At 53.7% G+C, this 19236-nt stretch overlaps 1 protein-coding gene and 1 long non-coding RNA gene across 3 annotated transcripts; one reads left to right on the plus strand and one right to left on the minus strand.

Annotated features, from left to right (window-relative positions):
* Positions 1–420: 420 nt before the first annotated feature.
* On the minus strand, positions 421–7851 carry LOC137203496 (uncharacterized). Its single transcript, XR_010933149.1, has 3 exons — positions 7751–7851; positions 1903–2091; positions 421–1046 (listed from the first exon to the last, which is right to left on the minus strand). It is a non-coding gene; the product is annotated as an uncharacterized lncRNA (long non-coding RNA).
* On the plus strand, positions 7077–17253 carry TUBB6 (tubulin beta 6 class V). Of its 2 annotated transcripts, XM_067699758.1 has the most exons (4): positions 7077–7218; positions 7506–7614; positions 9122–9232; positions 15922–17253. In XM_067699758.1, exons 1-4 carry the CDS (start codon positions 7162–7164, stop codon positions 16983–16985), a joined length of 1341 nt encoding a protein of 446 aa, XP_067555859.1. In that variant the 5' UTR covers positions 7077–7161; the 3' UTR covers positions 16986–17253. The 2 variants fall into 2 exon arrangements, with proteins under 2 accessions (XP_067555859.1, XP_067555861.1); XM_067699760.1 differs by lacking the exons at positions 7077–7218; positions 7506–7614 and adding an exon at positions 15670–15704.
* Positions 17254–19236: the final 1983 nt, after the last annotated feature.

Genomic DNA, 19236 nt, shown 5'->3' on the forward strand with positions numbered 1-19236 from the left:
CGGGATGGAGATGTGTGTTTATGGGGTACCAACCACACATGCCGAGCACCTGCTCTGTACGGGACGCCAAGAGAGAAAGAAGACTTTCCATATCCCCCCACAATATGCCCAGCCACCGTGCGGGGCTGCAATTACAGCCCACGTCTCCCTGCGGCAGAGCCGAAATGAAGCCCACCTGCCTGACCTCAGACTCCCCGTGGCACTGACCTTTCTTAGTGGTGAGTTATGTGCCCCAATGTCCCCAAGGAGAGGACACAGCAGAAGTCACAGAGAAGGGGACAGAGAACACTGCAGCTCTCCTGAGGGGGGTGCGGATGAAATAGCAAGGGGAGGCATGCTGGGCAGAGCCAGTAGGAGAGCACCGCCCATTCCCCCCCCACCCCCCCTCAGCTGGGTGCCGTCCTGCGGCTCCCGGGCCACCTCTACCTGGATGGGGTCTGGTCTGCAGTCCCCGCAGAGGCCTTCCTCTTAGAGGGAGGGACATCAGGGCTAAGAAAAGACAGCAGGAAGTGTGTCCAAATGTTATTAATTAATTAATGATGTTTGGGGGTTGGATGTTGTCTTTTGTTAGTTTTCAGTCTTTTCCAACTTTTCTGAAGCTTGTCTATTACTCTCCTTTTTAAAAATTGTGGTAAAAAGCACATCACCTGAAATGCACCATTGTGGCCGTTTTTAAGTGTTCAGTTCAGTGGTGTCCACATTTTTGGGTACAGATCTCCAGGACTTCATATCTTGCAAAACTCATCGTTTAGTTGTTTTATTTATTTATTTATTTATTTATTTGGCTGTGTTGGGTCTTTGTTGCCGCGCGCGGGCTTTCTCTAGTTATGGCGAGCGGGGGTTACTCTTTGTTGCGATGCGCGGGGTCTAGGCACGCAGGCTTCAGTAGTTGTGGCTCGCGGGCTCTAGAGCGCAGGCTCAGTAGTTGTGGCGCATGGGCTTAGTTGCTCCGTGGCATGTGGGATCTTTCAGGACCAGGGCTCGAACCCGTGTCCCCTGCATTGTCAGGCGGATTCTTAACCGCTGTGCCACCAGGGAAGCCCCATCTTTGGTTTTTAATGGAAAAATAATATAAAGACTATATTTAAAAATATTACCTGCCCAAGGCCAGTCCTGAAAGCTGCTGGACCTCAGCTCGTTTAAAAAACCCTGGTGAAGGCGTGTCTCCTCACCTCCCCTTCCCCAGCCCCTGATGGGAACCCTCCAGAGCTGGTCTCAGTTGGCGGCCCCCGGACCCCCACCCCATCCAGCACTGTGTCCCTTCCACCCTCCTCACTGATGGCTGCTGCCTCTGCCCCAGCCCCGCACACCCTGCCTGTGTGTTTGAGATAAGGGGCCGGGGTGGGGGGAAGCTCTGGACACCTGGCTGCAGAGCCCTTGACCCCCATGTGCTGCAGAGGGAGAAACGGGCTCCGTGGTCACACAGCTTGTCAGGTGGTCACGGGGGACCAGATCCCATGGTTCTCTCACCCCATTCAGAGCCCATCCTTTTACAAGAAGCTGAAGCTGGGGATCAGAGAAAGTGGTCAGGATGGAGCTGACTCCACGTTTCGGAAAATAAGGAATGCAGAGGGTGAGGCTTGGCTGGTGAAAGCCATTGGGTTCGTTACGGGTGAGACATTGTTACTCTTTGCTACAGAACGTGGTAACAATTCTGTTACCATCCGATCACATCTGTTATAAATTTGATTTTCTAGACAGCTTTATACATGAATTTCTTCTTCATTGTGCACTTCCTGGATACATGCTCACTACTTCCTTAAAAACAGATGACTCAGGACTATCAGATTGCATTTTAGGTGAGCTGGGTTTTGTCTGATGTAACTTAGGATGGGTGTTGATCAGTCGTAGGATGTGAGAGCTGGCAGGGAATTTAAAGACAGTCTGGTCCTACTCACTCACCTGCAAATGAGGAGACTGACTTGTCTGAATCTCGAGCTTCCAGGAGGCAGGGTTGAGCATCTCCTCGGAGTTTCAATTCACTTCCCGCGCGCGCGTAGAACAAAACAGGCTGCAGTCACCCTCTGTGTGGCCTTCCTCTGGCCCTCCATGGGTTTACCATCACACATCCCACCCTGTCTGGACTCTTGTCTAGAAAAGGCACAGAAAACGGAGTTGTACTTTTGTTCCCAACCCTGCACAAGATCGGCCGAGGTGGGGTGTGTGTGTGGGGGGGTGCCTGTCACCTGTTCACCACCGTCCGGATGAACCCAACACAGAGGCGGGTGGGGCGGTCAGAGCTGCGAGCGAGAGCCCGGCCTCCTTTGATGTCCAGTTGTCCTACTAGTTGGGCAGGCTGGCTGTTGACTGCATCCCAGCCAGCACAATGCCGGCACAGGACAGACACACAGCTCACGCTGGTGGGTTGGGTTGGACCCGAAGGAGCTGTGTCCCCAGCTGCCTGGTAACCATCATGGAAGGAATAGGGATTCATACGCCATCCCCACACACACTTGGCTCCTGTGGACCAAGGGAACCTGCCCTGGTTTTGAAGACCTCCAGCCTTTGGAAGCCCTTCGGGGACATCCTCCTTGTCCCTGGGAGCTGCCATCCTGGCCTCTGGCCACTCCACACTCCTCTGACCCTCTCTGTCCCCAGTCAGGAAGCAAAGCCCATCACCATGCCATCACCTAGAGAGCCCTGGGACTGTTGCCGGCTGGCAGTGCTCCCCACTGGCCGGCTAAATCCTTCAGTTCATCCTCAACCACCACAATTTCACTTGCAGTTTCCAAACCGACGGGAGAGTTGAAAGAACAATCCCGAAGCAAAATGCACGCCCACACCTTGTCTGGGCTGGGCTTTGTGAACACTCAGCCACATTTCTTCCCCTCTGAGCACACACGCCCACCCTTCCTATGAAGCACGTGAAAGCAGGCTGCCTGTACCCCCGACATCTCATTATCACACTTAAAATAACATCGGTTAGACATGCTCCACGCTCCACACCTGTTCTCCAAAGGCCTGTTGGAGATGAAAACAACCGCAGCACTTGGATCCCATCAGGGCCGCTGTCTCTCCGTCGCGGTTCTTTCCCCTCCCTTCATCTTTTTAAAATCCTGAACAATCTTTGTGGCTTTATTCTGAACTCTCTTCGAGTTTCCCAGATCTTCTGTAATCAGATTTACACAGAAATAAAAGGCCCTGCACTCCGTGGCTTGCTCAGCCAGCAAGGCAGCCCCCCCGGAGGCCCCCACTCTGGCCACCTTCCCTGTTGAGAAAGGGAGGCTCTTCATCATAAAGTAAAACTCGAGGTGGTTGCAGCTGTTTGAGATGCTGAGCCTGGAAAGGCTGGTCTCATTTTTCAATGGAATAACTGAAATCCGTGAGGCAGAGGGCAGCTCATCAGGCAGAGGGCCGAATGGTCTAACCCGCACACCACCCCGAGCATTAGGTGCTCTGTGACCCTGTGTTACAGGGTCTGGGTCTCTGGCCCGGCTGTGATCACGTGAGGGATGCAGTCAGGCCTTGACCTCCGGGGGCCTCGCACTGGGCAGGGCCGCAGCCCCTGGGCCTCTGGAATAAGTGTTCCTCTCACATCCACTTGGCCTGTGAGCCTGGTGTTCTGGTTGGTCAAATATTTGTTTAAATACTATATATGAAATACGACTTTTCCAAAGAATTAGAACCCAAGAAAATTTACTTTCCTAGACAGCACGACGGGGGCCAGTATATAATAGGTCTGCAGGTTCCACTCGTAACCAGGACCCTCAGGTGGACCCACCAGCCACATTCAGGCTCCACGGACACGGGCCCAGGGCCCACTCGCTAGATGAGCAGGACCTGAGCTCCCCTTTGCAGAACTTTCAGGGAGGGAGCTTTGACAGCTTCAAAATGGCTTTGTTGAAGGTGCAGATGGTGGAAAAGCCCAAGAGTCAGCTCAGAGCCTCGGCACTCGGTGGCCCCTTCCCGCTCGTCCCAGGAATCGACACCCCACCCCCCCGGCCCCGCTCCACGGCACTGCCCAGCCTCCACTCCCGGTCCCAGCACCTGCCCCTGCCTGACGGAGCACGGGTGGACAGCCACTCCCATCCCAAGCACCGTCCTTTGTCCACCAAGAGTCACATCACATAGAAGCACAATGGTCCCATGTCATTACACTTGTCAAAACCTAGGGTTTTAGCTGCAAATAAGGCCACAGGTGGCTATCACCAGCCTGGTCCCAGAGCTTGACCTGGTCCCTTGGGGTCTTTCTCCAGGGGCTCCTCAGGATTTGGAGAGGACAGGATGGAACCTACCTCCCCATCACCATGACTTTCAGACACGGGCAGGGAGCAGTGAGACCTGTCCCCAGGATTGGGGGGCTTTTTCCCACCTATATCCAGACCTGGGCAGTGGCCCCAGGTCCTTACCCCGCGTGGTGACCACGGAGGAAACAGGGCAGGGCGAGGGGCTGTGGGAGGTGGAAAGCGAGCAGACAGGAGGTGAGGACCCAGAACTCTGTCCAGACGGGGCCCTGGGTGGTGCCCCTCCCACTTGGGGCCACCGGGACCTCAGGACTCCCTGCTCAGACATCCCTGAGCTTGCTTCAGGGCCCCCTCCTCCCACTAGTGACTGTGACACAGAATGTGGCGCAGGGATGGCCATAGTTGGGGGGGGAGAAGAGATGGACCGAGGGCTGGTGTGCACAGGAGATGCTTCCCGCGTGGGACGCAGGAATGGTTTCCGCAAGCCTGATTTGTAGCTGCTGTGTCTTTAGCCTGCCTGTGCCCTTGCTTGGGCCCCGTCCATGTTAGGAGCAGGGGACCCTTTCACTCCCACCTGCCTTAGCGGCAGTGACACCTAAACTTGGAGGGGTGGCGTGCAGATTCTGTACAAAAGCGTCTAGCACTGAGTCCTCGTCACCTCCCCCTCCCCCCTCATGGTGCAGGGGGCAGGCTGTGCCGCTGGTCAGCAGGGAGAGCCCATCAGAAACTCCAGTAAATCAGCCTCCCCTCCATCAAATCCAGGTGTCCCTGAGGCCATGCCGACACCTATTCTCTGGCTCCAGTGAACACTTTGGACTCAAATTCCACCCAAGGACTAGCTTTGGTGAGGTGGCCATTTCAACAAAGCACTGGAGCTGCTGACGTGGGCACTTCTCTTTACTCAGGGGCTTGATTCCGCAGGGACTGAGCGACCAGGCTCTTCCAGGAACCACAGGCCCTCCCTCCACTCCCTGCACCAGACTCAGCACCAGCACACAGATAAAGGGAACATTTCTTTGGAGTCAATAATTAAATTGAGCGATGGCAACATGCAGGCTAAGCAAGGGTGCTTGCTGGGTTGTCTCGGGTCCTGACTGGGGGCATGGGCAGGGCTGTGCCCCCTAACCTGCTTCCCCAGGTGCCCTGTGTGTAAAGAGAGGTATGGGAACCTACAGGAAGGCAGAGAAGCAGCACTGCAGGGGAGGGTGAGGGGGACAGGGCAGGGATCTTAAGGTTAAAGAAACTGACCCCTGAAATTGGGAACGTTTGAAAAACTCCAGAAGAAAACATTTTAAGTTCTCCACTTCTTTCAAACCACACACACACACACACACACACACACACACACACACACACACACGTGGCACACAGGAGGCATTTGTGGCACAGAAATACCTGTGAGCCCGCCTGGCCAGCTGGGCTGCCCACAGGAGTGGCCTGGAGAACCCTGGGTGTCAGGTGGAGCTGTGCCCCTGGGAGGCTGGCAGCGGGGGCCCAGGCTGCTGGGGTGACAGCCCCTGCGGGTTGAGGACCACTGAGAAGGTAGGGTGGGGGACCCGGAACCCTGATGCCAGCAGCTAAGGAGTAAAGACTTTACCTGCTGGAGGGGCTGTGGGCAAACACTGGGGAAGGGGAGGGCGGGGGTTCAGAAAGGTTGGGATGCACCTTGTAAAAGGAACAGGAAACCAAGCTTTGCACAGAAGAACTGTCTCCTGGGCCGGGGGAGGGCTTAGCTCATTCCACAGGGAACCCCCGACTTTCCGTGGCCCCAGCGGAGAGAGAAGACACACGAGCTCCGTAAGATTGAAGTTTCCTCCCTCCTCCAGCTTCGCAGTTATTCACACGCAGGAGATCCGCGTCCAGACCCCCTCCCAACAGCAAGGGAGGCCCCGACCCAGCGATGGGGAAAGTGAGGGAACCAGGCGGACAGCCCAGACCCCTGCCCCTTCCAGGGCCGACAAAGAGCCTTTCCTCCCAGATTACGGATGGAGAGGCTGCGTAAACTGTGCAGGGGTGTGTGTGTGTGTGTGTGTGTGTGTGTGTGTGTGTGTGTGTGTGTGTGTGTGTGTGTGTGTGTGTGTGTGTGTGTGTGTGTGTGTGTGTGTGTGTGTGTGTGTGTGTGTGTGTGTGTGTGTGTGTGTGTGTTCGTTTTCAGGTCCAGCCATGTGTTCACTTTAATCAAACTCCATCACACACTGTTCCAAGTGCTCAGAACCTAAGGGCACCTGTATTTCGAGACGGACATACAGTAGGGCGGAGACGTAAGAACCCGTGCCGGAGCCTGAGTCGGGGGGCGGGGGTCAGAGTCGCCCCGAAAAACTCCACTCCCGTGTCCCACAGCCCTCTACACGCTGGGTTTGAACCCGTGGCGGGCGGGAACCATAAGCACCCCTAGGCCTGCGGTCCGGGAACCCGCGAGGGGTCTCCGGTTTCCCTCCGCGCGGGGCAGCGAAGGGGTGGGGAGCGAGCTTGTCCTTCCCGTCCGCCGCCCGCCCGCTGCGTCTCCGCCCCGACCCACTCGGGTGGGCGCCCCAAGGACCGGCTCTTTCCCGGACCGGCCCCCCAGCAGGGGTCCCTCCACTGTCCCCGGTCTGTTCTCCCTTCTGGGACCGCGCAGGGTCGAGGCGGCCCGGGAAGAACGGGCCCTGGGCTCCGGCGCGCGGTCTGCGGGGAGGAGCGGAGGGAGGCGCACAGACCGCTGGGGGCCCTGGGTGGGGGTAAGGGGAAGGCGCAAGGACCGCGGGGGCGAGGGGGTGTGAGGCGGGAGCTGGGAAGACCCGGCCTGGCCCGGGGAGATGGGGGAGGGCGCACGGGGGGCGGGGGCGGAGGGGGCGAGGCCGGGGGGGGGCGGGCCCGGCCATTGGCCGGGGCGGCTGGGGGAGGGTCGGGGAGGGGCGGCTGGCGCCGAGTCCAGGGCGCCGAGCGGCTGGGCCCGCAGTCGCCGCGCTGTCCGAGCAGCGAGCGCCGAGCTCGCGCCATGAGGGAGATCGTGCACATCCAAGCGGGCCAGTGCGGGAACCAGATCGGCACCAAGGTGGGCGCGGGCCGGGCCGGGCTCCCTGCGGGTGGGCGGCCCGCCCCTCCCTAATCCCTCGGGCCGGGGCAGCGCGGGAGGACCGGCGCGGCCGAGGGGGACGTCACCGCGGGACCCGGCCCCGCTCCCCGTCCCCGCGGCCCCGGAGCGCCCGCTGGCAGCTCAGGCGCGCCTGGAATTCTGCGGCCGCTCCCCGCGCGCCGCCCGCCTACCGGGCCGGCCCTAGGGGAGCCGCGGGTGCCAGGGCCCCGGGCTGACCGTCTGTCCTCCGCCCCGCCCTTTGCAAGTTTTGGGAAGTGATCAGCGACGAACATGGCATCGACCCTGCTGGAGGCTACGTGGGTGACTCGACGCTGCAACTGGAGAGGATCAACGTCTACTACAATGAGTCATCGTGTGAGTGGCGCGGCGCGACCCCGCCCTTCCCCCATCCCCGGCCATCCCTCTCTGGGACCCCGGCATCGCCCTGTGGGACCCCGGCCATGCTCCCCCTCCCCAACCCGCGGGGCCGCCCGGCGCGTGGGTGGCTCACCCTGGAAAAATCCTCCCAGCTGTAGCCGGACGCCGGGCTCCTCCCTCGCTCGGGGCGGGAAATCCGACGTCGGTTGATTTCAAACAGCATCTCGTCCTCCCCGGCGGGTCTGAGCTCTTGAAGCGGACCCGCTGCTGCTGTGATATCAGCTTAGTGGGTCATGTCCGGCTCTTATTAAAATTTATTTTATCTTTTAAAATTTTATTTCTTAAAGTTTTTGGCTAAAACTTTGAAAAACACTCCCTCAAATGATTTTTTCTGGCCCTTTGCAGACCTCCAAAAAGACTTTACATCCCCTGCAAGCTGCAACTACAGACAGAGAGCGTCATTATCTGGTGGAGTTTAGTAAAAATTCCAGGTTGTGGATTATCCAACTTTGAGAATAGTATCACCCTTGTCCTGGGTAGCTACATCTATATGGTGGTTACATTATACTTTATTTTTGTAACAACGTTTATTATAAAAGTGATACATGCCCTTCACAAGACAACATAAAACTAAGACATTGAAAGAACACCCAGGAAGTGACAGGAGCTGCCCTTCCATACACATGTGTCCCCGGCCCCAGAGATAATCACGCTCTGTCTTTGGAGTTACTACTGCTTGTCCACATGAGAGCTGGGAAGAACAGGACACATAAATTACTGGGCTTTAAAAAGGTCTGGAACAGCAGGACACGGATGGTGAGATTCCTGGATGGAACTGAGAAGAGGGCAATATACATGGCACTTGCTGGTCACCCTCAGGCCTAGCCTGGTGACATTCTTTCTTCAGCTTGGGTGTGTGCGTAGCAGGATGGGTTGTAGAGCAGTTCCCAATGCAGTCCTAGTGACCCCACCCTCATGGAGACAGTTTCTTGCCCAGCTGGTGTGAGCATGTGCTTACAGATGAAACGGCACACGGCTACACTTGTCCATAAATGAGACAGTCTCCCGGGAAACAGCCGTGGACGCACCTGGAACAGGTGCTCAGACTCACTCGTGGGTTCACATGTGTGTGAGGGAGGGAGGTGCCAAAGTGTCCCAGCAGCTCTGCCACTCGCTGCAAGTACGATTTCCGTGGAGCTAAAAAGTAGAACTGCCCACGGGTAAGAACTGGAAAATACAGGCGGCAGGAGGTCGGGAGACCTCGTTTCTCATCCTGCCTTTTCCAGGAACTTCCTGTGCCCTGTGCCGGGCTTCCTCATCCGGACAAGTCCACGGTGGACTGTGTTCTCTGGGGCTCCCCTCCCCCAGGGCTGAGATTCTGTGACTCTAAGAAAGCCCGCTCTGTACATCTCAGGCGGCTGTGCTGGTGGGACTTGCTCCCGGGAAGTCCATTGCCTTAGGAACCAGAGACTGACCCTTGTGGGTGGGCTCTGTTCTCTTCCAGCTCAGAAGTATGTGCCCAGGGCCGCCCTGGTGGACTTGGAGCCGGGCACCATGGACAGTGTGCGGTCTGGGCCTTTCGGGCAGCTCTTCCGGCCTGACAACTTCATCTTCGGTAGGTTCTGTCTTTCCTGCTTTCTTCTTCCTCTTATTTGTTTATTTATTTATTTATTTATTTATTTATTTTGCAGTACGCGGGCCTCTCCCTTGGCGGAGCACAGGCTCCGGACGCGCAGGCTTAGCGGCCATGGCTCACGGGCCCAGCCGCTCCACGGCATGTGGGATCTTCCCAGACCGGGGCACGAACTCGTGTCCCCTGCATTGGCAGGTGGACTCTCAACCACTGCGCCACCAGGGGAGCCCCCTCTTTTTTATTTTTTAAACATCCAGCTAATTTGGGTGCAAGATTAAAAACATCACGTGGTGTAGAAAAGCTTAGAATGGAAATCAGCAGTCCCAGCCCCATCATAGGCAGCTTCTTTAAGAAAAGTACCCTCTGGGCTTCCCTGGTGGCGCAGTGGTTGAGAGTCCGCCTGCCGATGCAGGGGACACGGGTTCGTGCCCCGTTCCGGGATGATCCCACACGCTGCAGAGCGGCTGGGCCCGTGAGCCATGGCCGCTGAGCCTGCGCGTCCGGAGCCTGTGCTCCGCCAAGGGAGAGGCCACAACAGTGAGAGGCCCGCGTACCACACACACAAAAAAAAAAAAAAAAGAAAAGTACCCTCTTGGGGAAAAGTAACCTTTGATTCTCTAAATGAAATGCTTACTGGTGATAGTTCTTGATTTTGAAAATTTTTAGATATTAACTTCTTTTTCCCTCTCATAAATGACTATCCTAATATGGTAATAATTTGTCTTTGGTTTTTATGTTGCTCATCTTTTAACTTCAGTGTGTTTATATTTCTTCTTCCATCATCTATAGACAGTTGTTCTGCTTTCTTTCCAAAGGTTGGTGCCATGTGAATTTATTAGTTTTGTTGGATTTGGGCAAATCTTCCTTCCCCCTTCCTCCACCCAGAAAATGATGGCAGTGCCTGTTCCCCTGCAAACTCCTAAAGAAATTATATCAAATTAAACGAAGTGGCACTGTTAGTGTGACCAGCCTCTTTCACCTTGGAGCCATGGTTTTGGGAGTCAAGGTTACTTCAAAGTGTACAAGAGGAGGCAGAAACTTGGAAGATTTTATTGGTACATGAATTGATTCCCTTGTATTAGAATCAGGCAGTGACCTGTTATAAAGGTAGAGCAAGATACCTTCAGCGAGGTACATATTCACGAAGTTTATGAGTCCTCTTGGTATCATCCCCTTCCCCATCACAATGACAACCTACACAGGCAATGGGACAGGCGAAGCTTCTGACAATTTGTTCAAGGGTTTTTGTCACCTTTGATATTTCAAATAGACCAGGACGAAGGTCTCTGGTGCCCCTTTTATTACATCAAAAAATCTAAATTACCAGTATTTTTATAGTCTACAAATGGGGACATTTATATTCTTTACCTTTTGCTGAACTAGACTTTACATAATTGTTCTCAAGCAAAGATGCTTCAAGATCCTACCATCCAATATGGTAGCCACTAGCTACATGTGGCTATTTAAATTTAATTGAAGTTAAATAAAGTCAGGCTACTTCCTCAGTTGTACTCGACACACCCAGTGCTCAATAGCCAAGTGTGGCTAGTGGCTGCCATATTGGCCAGTGCAAAGATACAACAGTCCCATCACTGCAGAAAGTTGTATCAGACAGCAGTACTCACAGCCTTAATAGAGATATTCTACCAAATTAGGGGAACGAAGATGGTAGTGATGTGAAACAGCTTTAATAGAAATTTTTAAAAGTTGACACTATTTTTAACTAAGAAAATAACATGTTTGCCATGGGGCATGGAGAGGACCCAGAATGTCTGAATGCACTGTGGTGTGCTGTTAGGCTCAACAATTGTTTTTAAGTCATTCTCCAGTTAATAAAAGAGGCCGAGTTGCCTGTGAATGGAGGTGGTTCACCCCCATTGCCTTCAGAGTTGGTGAATTAAAAAAAACAGCATCATTCCATTTTCAGATATAGTTTGAAGTCGTTTAAAAAAAACACTGACTTGAAGTAAGTGTAATTTTAAAAGTGGAAGTTCTCTGCATTTGAGTTTTAAACATGAATATGCTTTAGAAAACCCCAGTTTTTTTCTTAACAAACTGCTCGTTGCATAGCAGTCATGCCTATTAGTGGGAGAGAGTTTTGTGGGACAAAGCGAAGCACCAGGAAGGTTGACCTTAGGCCTCTCTGTACGTGTAACTTTCTCTTCCAGATTCAGGGCTGGAGGGGAGTCCGGGAGCACGTAGCCCTAAGCTTTACCCCACACCCCGTGTGAGCTGGAGGTGAACCAGGGGTGGGCTCTGAGGCTCCTGGGATCTGTTGCAGTTTCGTGTTCTACAATCTGGAGCCACTGGTTAATGTCCCAACCTCTATTGCAGAAGATGTTCAACTCCTGACCCCCAAATATTTAACTGGGAACGTCTGTTGCTATGAGACAGTGGCAAAATATTTTCAGAAGCCTCCAGCTTCCTTCTTTTGTCAATGGCCGAGAAAACCTCATGGCTGATCATGCTGTAAACACCGAGGAAGCCAAGTGGATGGTGTGAGCTGGAGGGAGGGGAGGGTCAAGGCCAAGGGGCTTCACTGGCTGTGGCTGCCTGTCGCCCGGTGTCCCCACTGCACTCCGGTCATTGGTTTCCACGCTGTTTAGTGAAATCATCCTTAGTCCCTCGGGGCAGCTGAAGGTGCATCTGCTCTTCACCAAGCTCCAGGCGGGAGGCTGGCCCGGCGCGTGCTGGCTTGGTGGGGAGGTGCGAGAGTCGTGGGGGCCTAGGAAGGATGTGATGGTTTTCCAGCCTCACATGAGAAGGCAGCCAGCCAGATTTCACCATAAAGGGAGTCTGTGTTCCCGAGCGAGAATGCAGTTACCTGCTGGGGGGGAAACGCCCCAAGGGGCCGTGGCAGGACTCAAGGCTGCCCCTCTGGAGTCTGTCCATCTCTGCCCCCTGGCTCGATGGCCTCGCTGATGTCACCAGTCCTCTGCTCATACATATTTAGCTCTTGACCTTTTCACTATTACAAACTGCTCCCTGGTGAGTCTCTGTCCACATGTCATTCTGCACGTTTTGGGTAGACTCGCTGAGTCAATGGGACCAACCTTGATCCTTGTCGCTGACTTGCCCCCTATGGAGGCCCGTCCTCATGCCCCCAGTGGCTCCAGTGTGTGTGGGAGGGCCTTGCCCCAGACCCCCGTCAGCACGGTGTTACCAAGCTTTTGAGCTCTGTCAGCTTCGTGGAGGGTAACCGAATCTCCTTATTTAGTTTGCGTTTCCCTCGTGAGGAGTATGCCATGGGTTTGTTACTTGCGCTTCCCTCCCTGCGATCTGTGCGTATATCTTTGCCCTTCTTCCTAAAGGCTGTCGTTGTCCTTATGGATTTGTAGGACTTCTTTAGATGCTTCCGAAGGGATTCCCTTGGTATAAGATACGAATCACTAATAGGCAGTACATCTTAAACTTACTGAAGAATCACAGAATTTCGGTGGTTCTTCTTTTACAGACTTGCACTTTACACCACAGGGCTTAGCACTGATGAATGCTGTGCAAGATCCAAAGACATCTGAGCTAAGACTCCTTCCCCATGTGTGAGGCCGCCCCCCGGGATAACTGCAGAATCCGGGGGTGTCCGAGACCAGGCCCTGCCCCCAAGCGCCCAGAGCCTTCCTTCTGCTGTGGTGCTAGGCGGGTCTCCAGGGGCAGCCCCGGCTGTGTCACTGCCACAGCTGTTTCCCCTATCGGTGCACGGGGGTGGTGGTGAATTGTTGCCACCAGTGGGTGTAGACAGAAATCAAGGGAGTGTCTTTGGCATAAGGTGGGAGAGGTCTGCACAGCGTGTGCCAGCAGCGCCTTGGCCCCTCTGCTCCTCTTGTCTTCTGAGTCCACCTGACGCAGCTGAATCCCCTGCCGGCTCCACCTTCGGCAGTGGGACCACCGTGGTCTCTTTTGTTCGATATGTAGGGAAAGTTTGATAAGGGGGCTGATGGATTTATTTTTAAATTTTTTATAATACATGATTCTTTTCAAAACCAAATTTGATATACCCAAACTGAAGAAATACAAGGCCTTAAATAGCCTTCCTTGCTTCCTCAACAGCTGACCATTTTAGCGGCCCTTACACTGCCTAATTACCAGTTAATGAGAAATGGCAGTGCCTTGTCTTTTTAATTTATCTTTAAATCTCTGCATCATTTACTTTGATTTTACTGCTTTTTGTAACTTACCTTACAGTGTGCTCTAGAATTCAGTTCCCAGTGGTTTCTCTAATATTCCTTAAAATGCATATTAACATATTGATTTGAGTTGAAAATTAGAGTCATGTTTTTCTGACAGAAAGTAAGTCCAATCTACAGAATCGCTCTGATAATGAGGGCTGCCTTTGCCAGTTAGGTTACATGGCCAATAGTTTTTACAACCTGAATAAGCTAAATCTGCTAAACCTAAAAATTTTGACAAAAATATATTTAAAACGTTTCGTTAAAAACCATATTTGCAAAGTTGTGTTGGAATTAAGATTTCAAAATTTCCAACCCTGTCTAAGTATACGGGACCACACAAAGAGCCTTTCATTGAAAGCATTAGGTAAGTCTTGGTGCAAAGCCTTTTGGACCAACAGAAGGAAAGTGTGATTGATGCAAGTCAGGTGTTTCCAATTCTGCTTTCCACAAAATTGAGTTTTGGGCTGAAAGATGATTAAAAATACTTTTTTTTTCTTTTTGGCCGTGCCACGTGGCATGTGGGATAGCCAGGGAAGTCCCTAAAAATACTTTCTGATGATAGATCACTATTTGATTTTTTTTTTTTTTTTTGTGGTATGCGGGCCTCTCACTGTTGTGGCCTCTCCAGTTGCGGAGCACAGGCTCCGGACGCGCAGGCTCAGTGGCCATGGCTCACGGGCCCAGCCGCTCCGCGGCATGTGGGATCCTCCCGGACCAGGACACGAACCCGTGTCCCCTGCATCGGCAGGCGGACTCTCAACCACTGCGCCACCAGGGAAGCACACTGTTTGATTTTTGGCATTTAACTCTGAAGATCAAATAATTCAATGACATTGTTAGAATACAATTGATTCCATTTACATATTTATGTGAACAAGACTTCTCAGTATTTATATATGTAAAAACAAAGAAAAAGGAATAAAATGGATGCCAAATACTTCCCCGGTTGTCCAATGGTTAAGACTCTGCACTTCCACTGCAGGGGGCACAGGTTCAATCCCCGGTCAGGGAAGATCCCACGTGTGGTGTGGTGTGGCCAAAAAAAAAAAAAAGAAAAAAAAAGGATGCCAAACCTTGTCTCATTCTGGCAATATCTGATGTTCACACTTGGATAAATGAACTAATTGAAAAGAATACAGTTATTGACATTTTAAACACCTTGTGATCATAGGAATTTTTTTTAAATCAATTTCAACTTAGGATTTATTCCTGTTTTTTTTTTTTTGTTGTTGTTGTTTTTGGCCACGCCGCGCGGCTTGTGGGATCTTAGTTCCCCGACCAGGGATCAAACCCTGGCTACGGCAGTGAATCTGCCAAGCCCTAACCACTGGACCGCCAGGGAATTCCCTGTTCCTGATTTTTACGTGGACTCTGTGGGATACATTTAATAGAATGATGTATAACATGTTTGTTTTCAAAAGGGAGTATTTATAGTACCTCGGAAATTAAAATATCATTTGCAACTGTTTGAATTTGCAACGATTTGAATTTGTGAAGACGTTAGATGTCAGCTTAATGTTGGGGTATGTAGTTTTTAAATATTTTCAGGGCTACAGAGCAGTGGTGTCTGAAGAGCACTGCATTACAGGAAATGTGCAGTGTCCAGACAAGCAAAACGAAAATAAGTTCCTCCCGGTCCTCTTTGCCAGATCTTTTTAAGTGCATCCATTCAAACAAACACAGGCCTGTGTATACAGCTTGGAAAAAATGCTTTGTCTACTGATGGAGCTTCCATTTTATAACGAAGTGAACTGAAAGTTAGGATTTTAAATTGATCAGCCAACCTTTCAGATTAAAAATTTCTTCCATAAAGTAAAGTAGAAATAAGCATGTTGGGGAAAAAGCACCGTTGTTTAAAACAAACAAAAAACCCAAAACAGACTAACGAGAAGGTCTCTTTCTAGTTACTTGAACTCCTTGGAAAAAATACAAAGTTTCACATGTGTTAATCTTACTACGACTGACTGGAAGCAATTTGAGGGCAGGAATGACTTCCTGTGCTGGGTGTTTAATTACAGGTGCAAAATAGTGGGTGCTCAGAAACTTTTGCAACCGTAATTCTGGATGATGAACGAGAAGCCCAATTAACATGAGAAAGTATTACTGTTTCGAAAAGAAAGTATTTGTGCGTAGTACAAAATTCTGAGAGCCCAAAGGAGAGGGGAAAGCAATTTGATTTTTTGGGGTTTTTTTAGCAATTTATTTTTTAATGTATACTTTCTGTTCTCTTTGTCTTTTACCTTGTGGGAGAATTATCTACTTAAAAACAAGAATGGAATTACCAGGTCAGAACACGCGTACATCTTAAAACTGGCGGATTTTCCTTGTCTGAAGCAGCTGCCTGCCCTCCCACGCTCCTGCAGTGCTGGGGGACCGGGGCCCAACCCTCGCTCTATTATCTAATCGTTTCCTAACACACTTTAAATGTACTAATGGCCCCGCGCAGCTCCCCCCGCCCCATAGCCCTGTCAGAACCGTGTCCCCTCTCTTGCTTGACTCCAGGACAGACCGGCGCCGGGAACAACTGGGCCAAAGGCCACTACACGGAGGGCGCCGAGCTGGTGGACTCAGTCCTGGACGTGGTGCGGAAGGAGTGCGAGCACTGCGACTGCCTGCAGGGCTTCCAGCTGACCCACTCGCTGGGCGGCGGCACCGGTTCTGGGATGGGCACTCTCCTCATCAGCAAGATCCGCGAGGAGTACCCCGACCGCATCATGAACACCTTCAGCGTGATGCCCTCTCCTAAGGTGTCGGACACGGTGGTGGAGCCCTACAACGCCACCCTCTCCGTGCACCAGCTGGTGGAGAACACGGACGAGACCTACTGCATCGACAACGAGGCCCTGTACGACATCTGCTTCCGCACACTGAAACTGACCACGCCCACCTACGGGGACCTCAACCACCTGGTGTCGGCCACTATGAGTGGGGTCACCACCTCCCTGCGCTTCCCTGGCCAGCTCAACGCCGACTTGCGCAAGCTGGCCGTGAACATGGTGCCCTTCCCACGCCTGCACTTCTTCATGCCCGGCTTTGCCCCACTCACCGCCCGTGGCAGCCAGCAGTACCGGGCGCTGACAGTGCCCGAGCTCACCCAGCAGATGTTCGATGCCAAGAATATGATGGCGGCCTGTGACCCCCGCCACGGCCGCTACCTGACCGTGGCCGCCGTGTTCCGGGGCCCCATGTCCATGAAGGAGGTGGATGAGCAGATGCTGGCCATCCAGAACAAGAACAGCAGCTACTTCGTGGAGTGGATCCCCAACAACGTGAAGGTGGCCGTGTGCGACATCCCGCCGCGCGGCCTGAAGATGGCCGCCACCTTCATCGGCAACAGCACGGCCATCCAGGAGCTGTTCAAGCGCATCTCGGAGCAGTTCTCGGCCATGTTCCGGCGCAAGGCCTTCCTGCACTGGTTCACGGGTGAGGGCATGGACGAGATGGAGTTCACTGAGGCCGAGAGCAACATGAACGACCTGGTGTCCGAGTACCAGCAGTACCAGGACGCCACGGCCGACGAGGGCGAGGAAGCTTTTGAGGACGACGAGGAGGAGGTCAACGAATAGAGGCGCGTCCCTGCCTTGGACGCCGTGGCTCAGAGGTCCTTCCTCCAACCCTGGTGAGTCTCCTGGCCGCTGAGGGGAGCCCTGGTCCGAGTGTGTGGGGACGGGCCCCTCGCAGAGGCAGCGAGACTGTCCTGTCCGTCATCCGGGATGAAGGACATCAGAAGAGTGGGGACTGGCATCCCTACCCAAACATCAGACCAGAGAGGACTTGAAAGAACTCATGGGCCATAAATAAAGGGCTAAATAAATAAACCTCACCTTCTCTTAAGTGTTCAACCATGTCTGGGAATTAGGGGGTTAGAAACCGTGTGTTTCATCCTATGATGACACCTGGAGCCGCAAGGTGCCGCCTCGTACTGGACGTGCAGCTCTGAACTCGGGAACAACCTGGTCACAATAAACCCTAAGTGCCCCTCTGTCTCTCCAGCCTCTGCTTCCCCGACAGCACCCGCCCCTTACCGGGGTGCAGCCCTGACAGCTCACTCCACGCAGAGAGGGGCTTCTCTTGCGTTGGAGGCTCTCAGGCAGCCCTGAGATTCTTTAATTGGTGGCTACAGAAAGCAGCGCATCCCCAAATAAAAGCCCTTGTCCCCACTTGTACGTCCCCAGCACTTAGGCCCCCACGAATCTTTCCTGCGTACGGCCCTAGGCTAGTCCACCCAGCCTCCCCTAACAACCTGGCTGAGATTTGGAGGAGCACAGGATATGACCCTCAGGCTTCCAGCCAAAGCTGGGGACACACAAGCTCAACGTGGGTGGGGGGCCAGGTGGCGGCTCTGGGAGCTGCTGTGCTTCCTTCTGGGGCTGCAGGGCCAGCAGGCAGGCCTCGCACAGGGCACAGGATCCCCCGCTCCCCCCAACTCACGGTGTCTGCTCCCTAAGACGCCTTTTAGGCTCAGCCTCCATGGGGCAAGCAGGCTCACTTCCCAGGTTCTGGCTTCTTCCCCCTGGAGGGCACTGTGAGCCCAGCTGCTTCAGCCCAGGGAACACGAGCGTGTCACTCCGGGTGGAAGCATTTTAATGCTAGTGCTGGACCCCCTAACCAGCCTCCCCACCCCTCGTGGGTTCCTGAGGAACTGCTGAGCTGAGCCCCTGCCCCATGGTGGCCCTCTGTAATTGTATCCGCTGCGCCTTGGGCAAAGTGACCCACAAAACACGCAACATGGCTTGAACCGAGGTGAGATCCTGTTTTTGCAAAAATCTAACCATTTTGTGAGACTACGGTGAAAATCTCTCGCCGCCCCCATCTATGCTGGACCCTCACTAGGTCTGACGGGCCTTGGAGGAGAGACGAGTGCCCTGAGCGCCGGCTGGAGGCCAAACCCGAGTCAGGCCCCGACACACTCATGCTCCGCGGGTGTAGAGAGGAGCCGCACTGAGGCCGCAGCAGCCACTCCGGGCCCCACTGGCCGCCGGCCATGCAGCACCTCATACAGCAGCGCAGGGGAGATGTGGGTCACCACCCGAGCGCCATCAGGCCTGATTCACGACTGGCACCACCCAGGAGGCTCAGCAGGGGTGGCGCACACTGGCCCCCCTCTCTGCAGGGCTGTCCTCCTCACCTAACAGCCTCACTCAACAAGCGCCCAGAGCATCCCGTGAGGAAGGGAAGGGAGGCTGTGATCGGTACCCCTGCAGCCCCAGCTGCCGGGATGCTGTGATGCTGTTAGTGCTTCTGTGGCCTGGTGAGCTGGAGTATGGAAGAGCGGTCCCAGGATGGGCGGGAGGGCGGGGGCTACCCGGGCCACCTGCCACCCCATCGGTCCAGTGCTCCTCCAGGACGCCAGCCGGTTCTGTGCCTGAAACCTGACAAGTCACGTCCCACAACACATCTGCGTCAAGAACACACAAGCAAGTTGGAATAACGCTAAAGGAGACAGCTAAAAAGTATTAAAAATGCAGAAATATGTGGTGCCTCCAAGTCCAAATAATGGCACTTGAAGACCTACATCTTCTTTGGGCCACCTTCTGGCGAGTTCTGACCTAGGTCTGTGGCACTGTGGACTCTGGCTTTTCTGGAACCACAACAGCACATCACTCCCTTCTAACAGTAACAGTGACCTCGCGGAAGGCGCAAGGCTTCCCAGCCCAGTGGCGGTGCCCTGCAGTCCAGCCTGCCAGCCCACAGTCCAGTGGTGGTTATACATCTGCTGCAGACCCACACATGAGACCAAGGCCCGGTCATGGTCAGCCGAGTGAGGATGTGCTGTCACGGGCTCACTGACTCACTTGGGCCAACACACTTCACACC

This window comes from Pseudorca crassidens, chromosome 12 (genome assembly GCF_039906515.1).
Source record: "Pseudorca crassidens isolate mPseCra1 chromosome 12, mPseCra1.hap1, whole genome shotgun sequence".
NCBI lineage: Eukaryota > Metazoa > Chordata > Mammalia > Artiodactyla > Delphinidae > Pseudorca > Pseudorca crassidens.

Excerpts from the sequence above, each read along its gene's own strand:
- TUBB6 (XM_067699758.1), top strand. The coding sequence starts at position 7,162 with ATGAGGGAGATCGTGCACATCCAAGCGGGCCAGTGCGGGAACCAGATC. Across the intron at positions 7,615-9,121 it reads CTACTACAATGAGTCATCGT|CTCAGAAGTATGTGCCCAGG; the intron begins GTGAGTGGCGCG and ends GTTCTCTTCCAG. Across the intron at positions 9,233-15,921 it reads GCCTGACAACTTCATCTTCG|GACAGACCGGCGCCGGGAAC; the intron begins GTAGGTTCTGTC and ends GCTTGACTCCAG.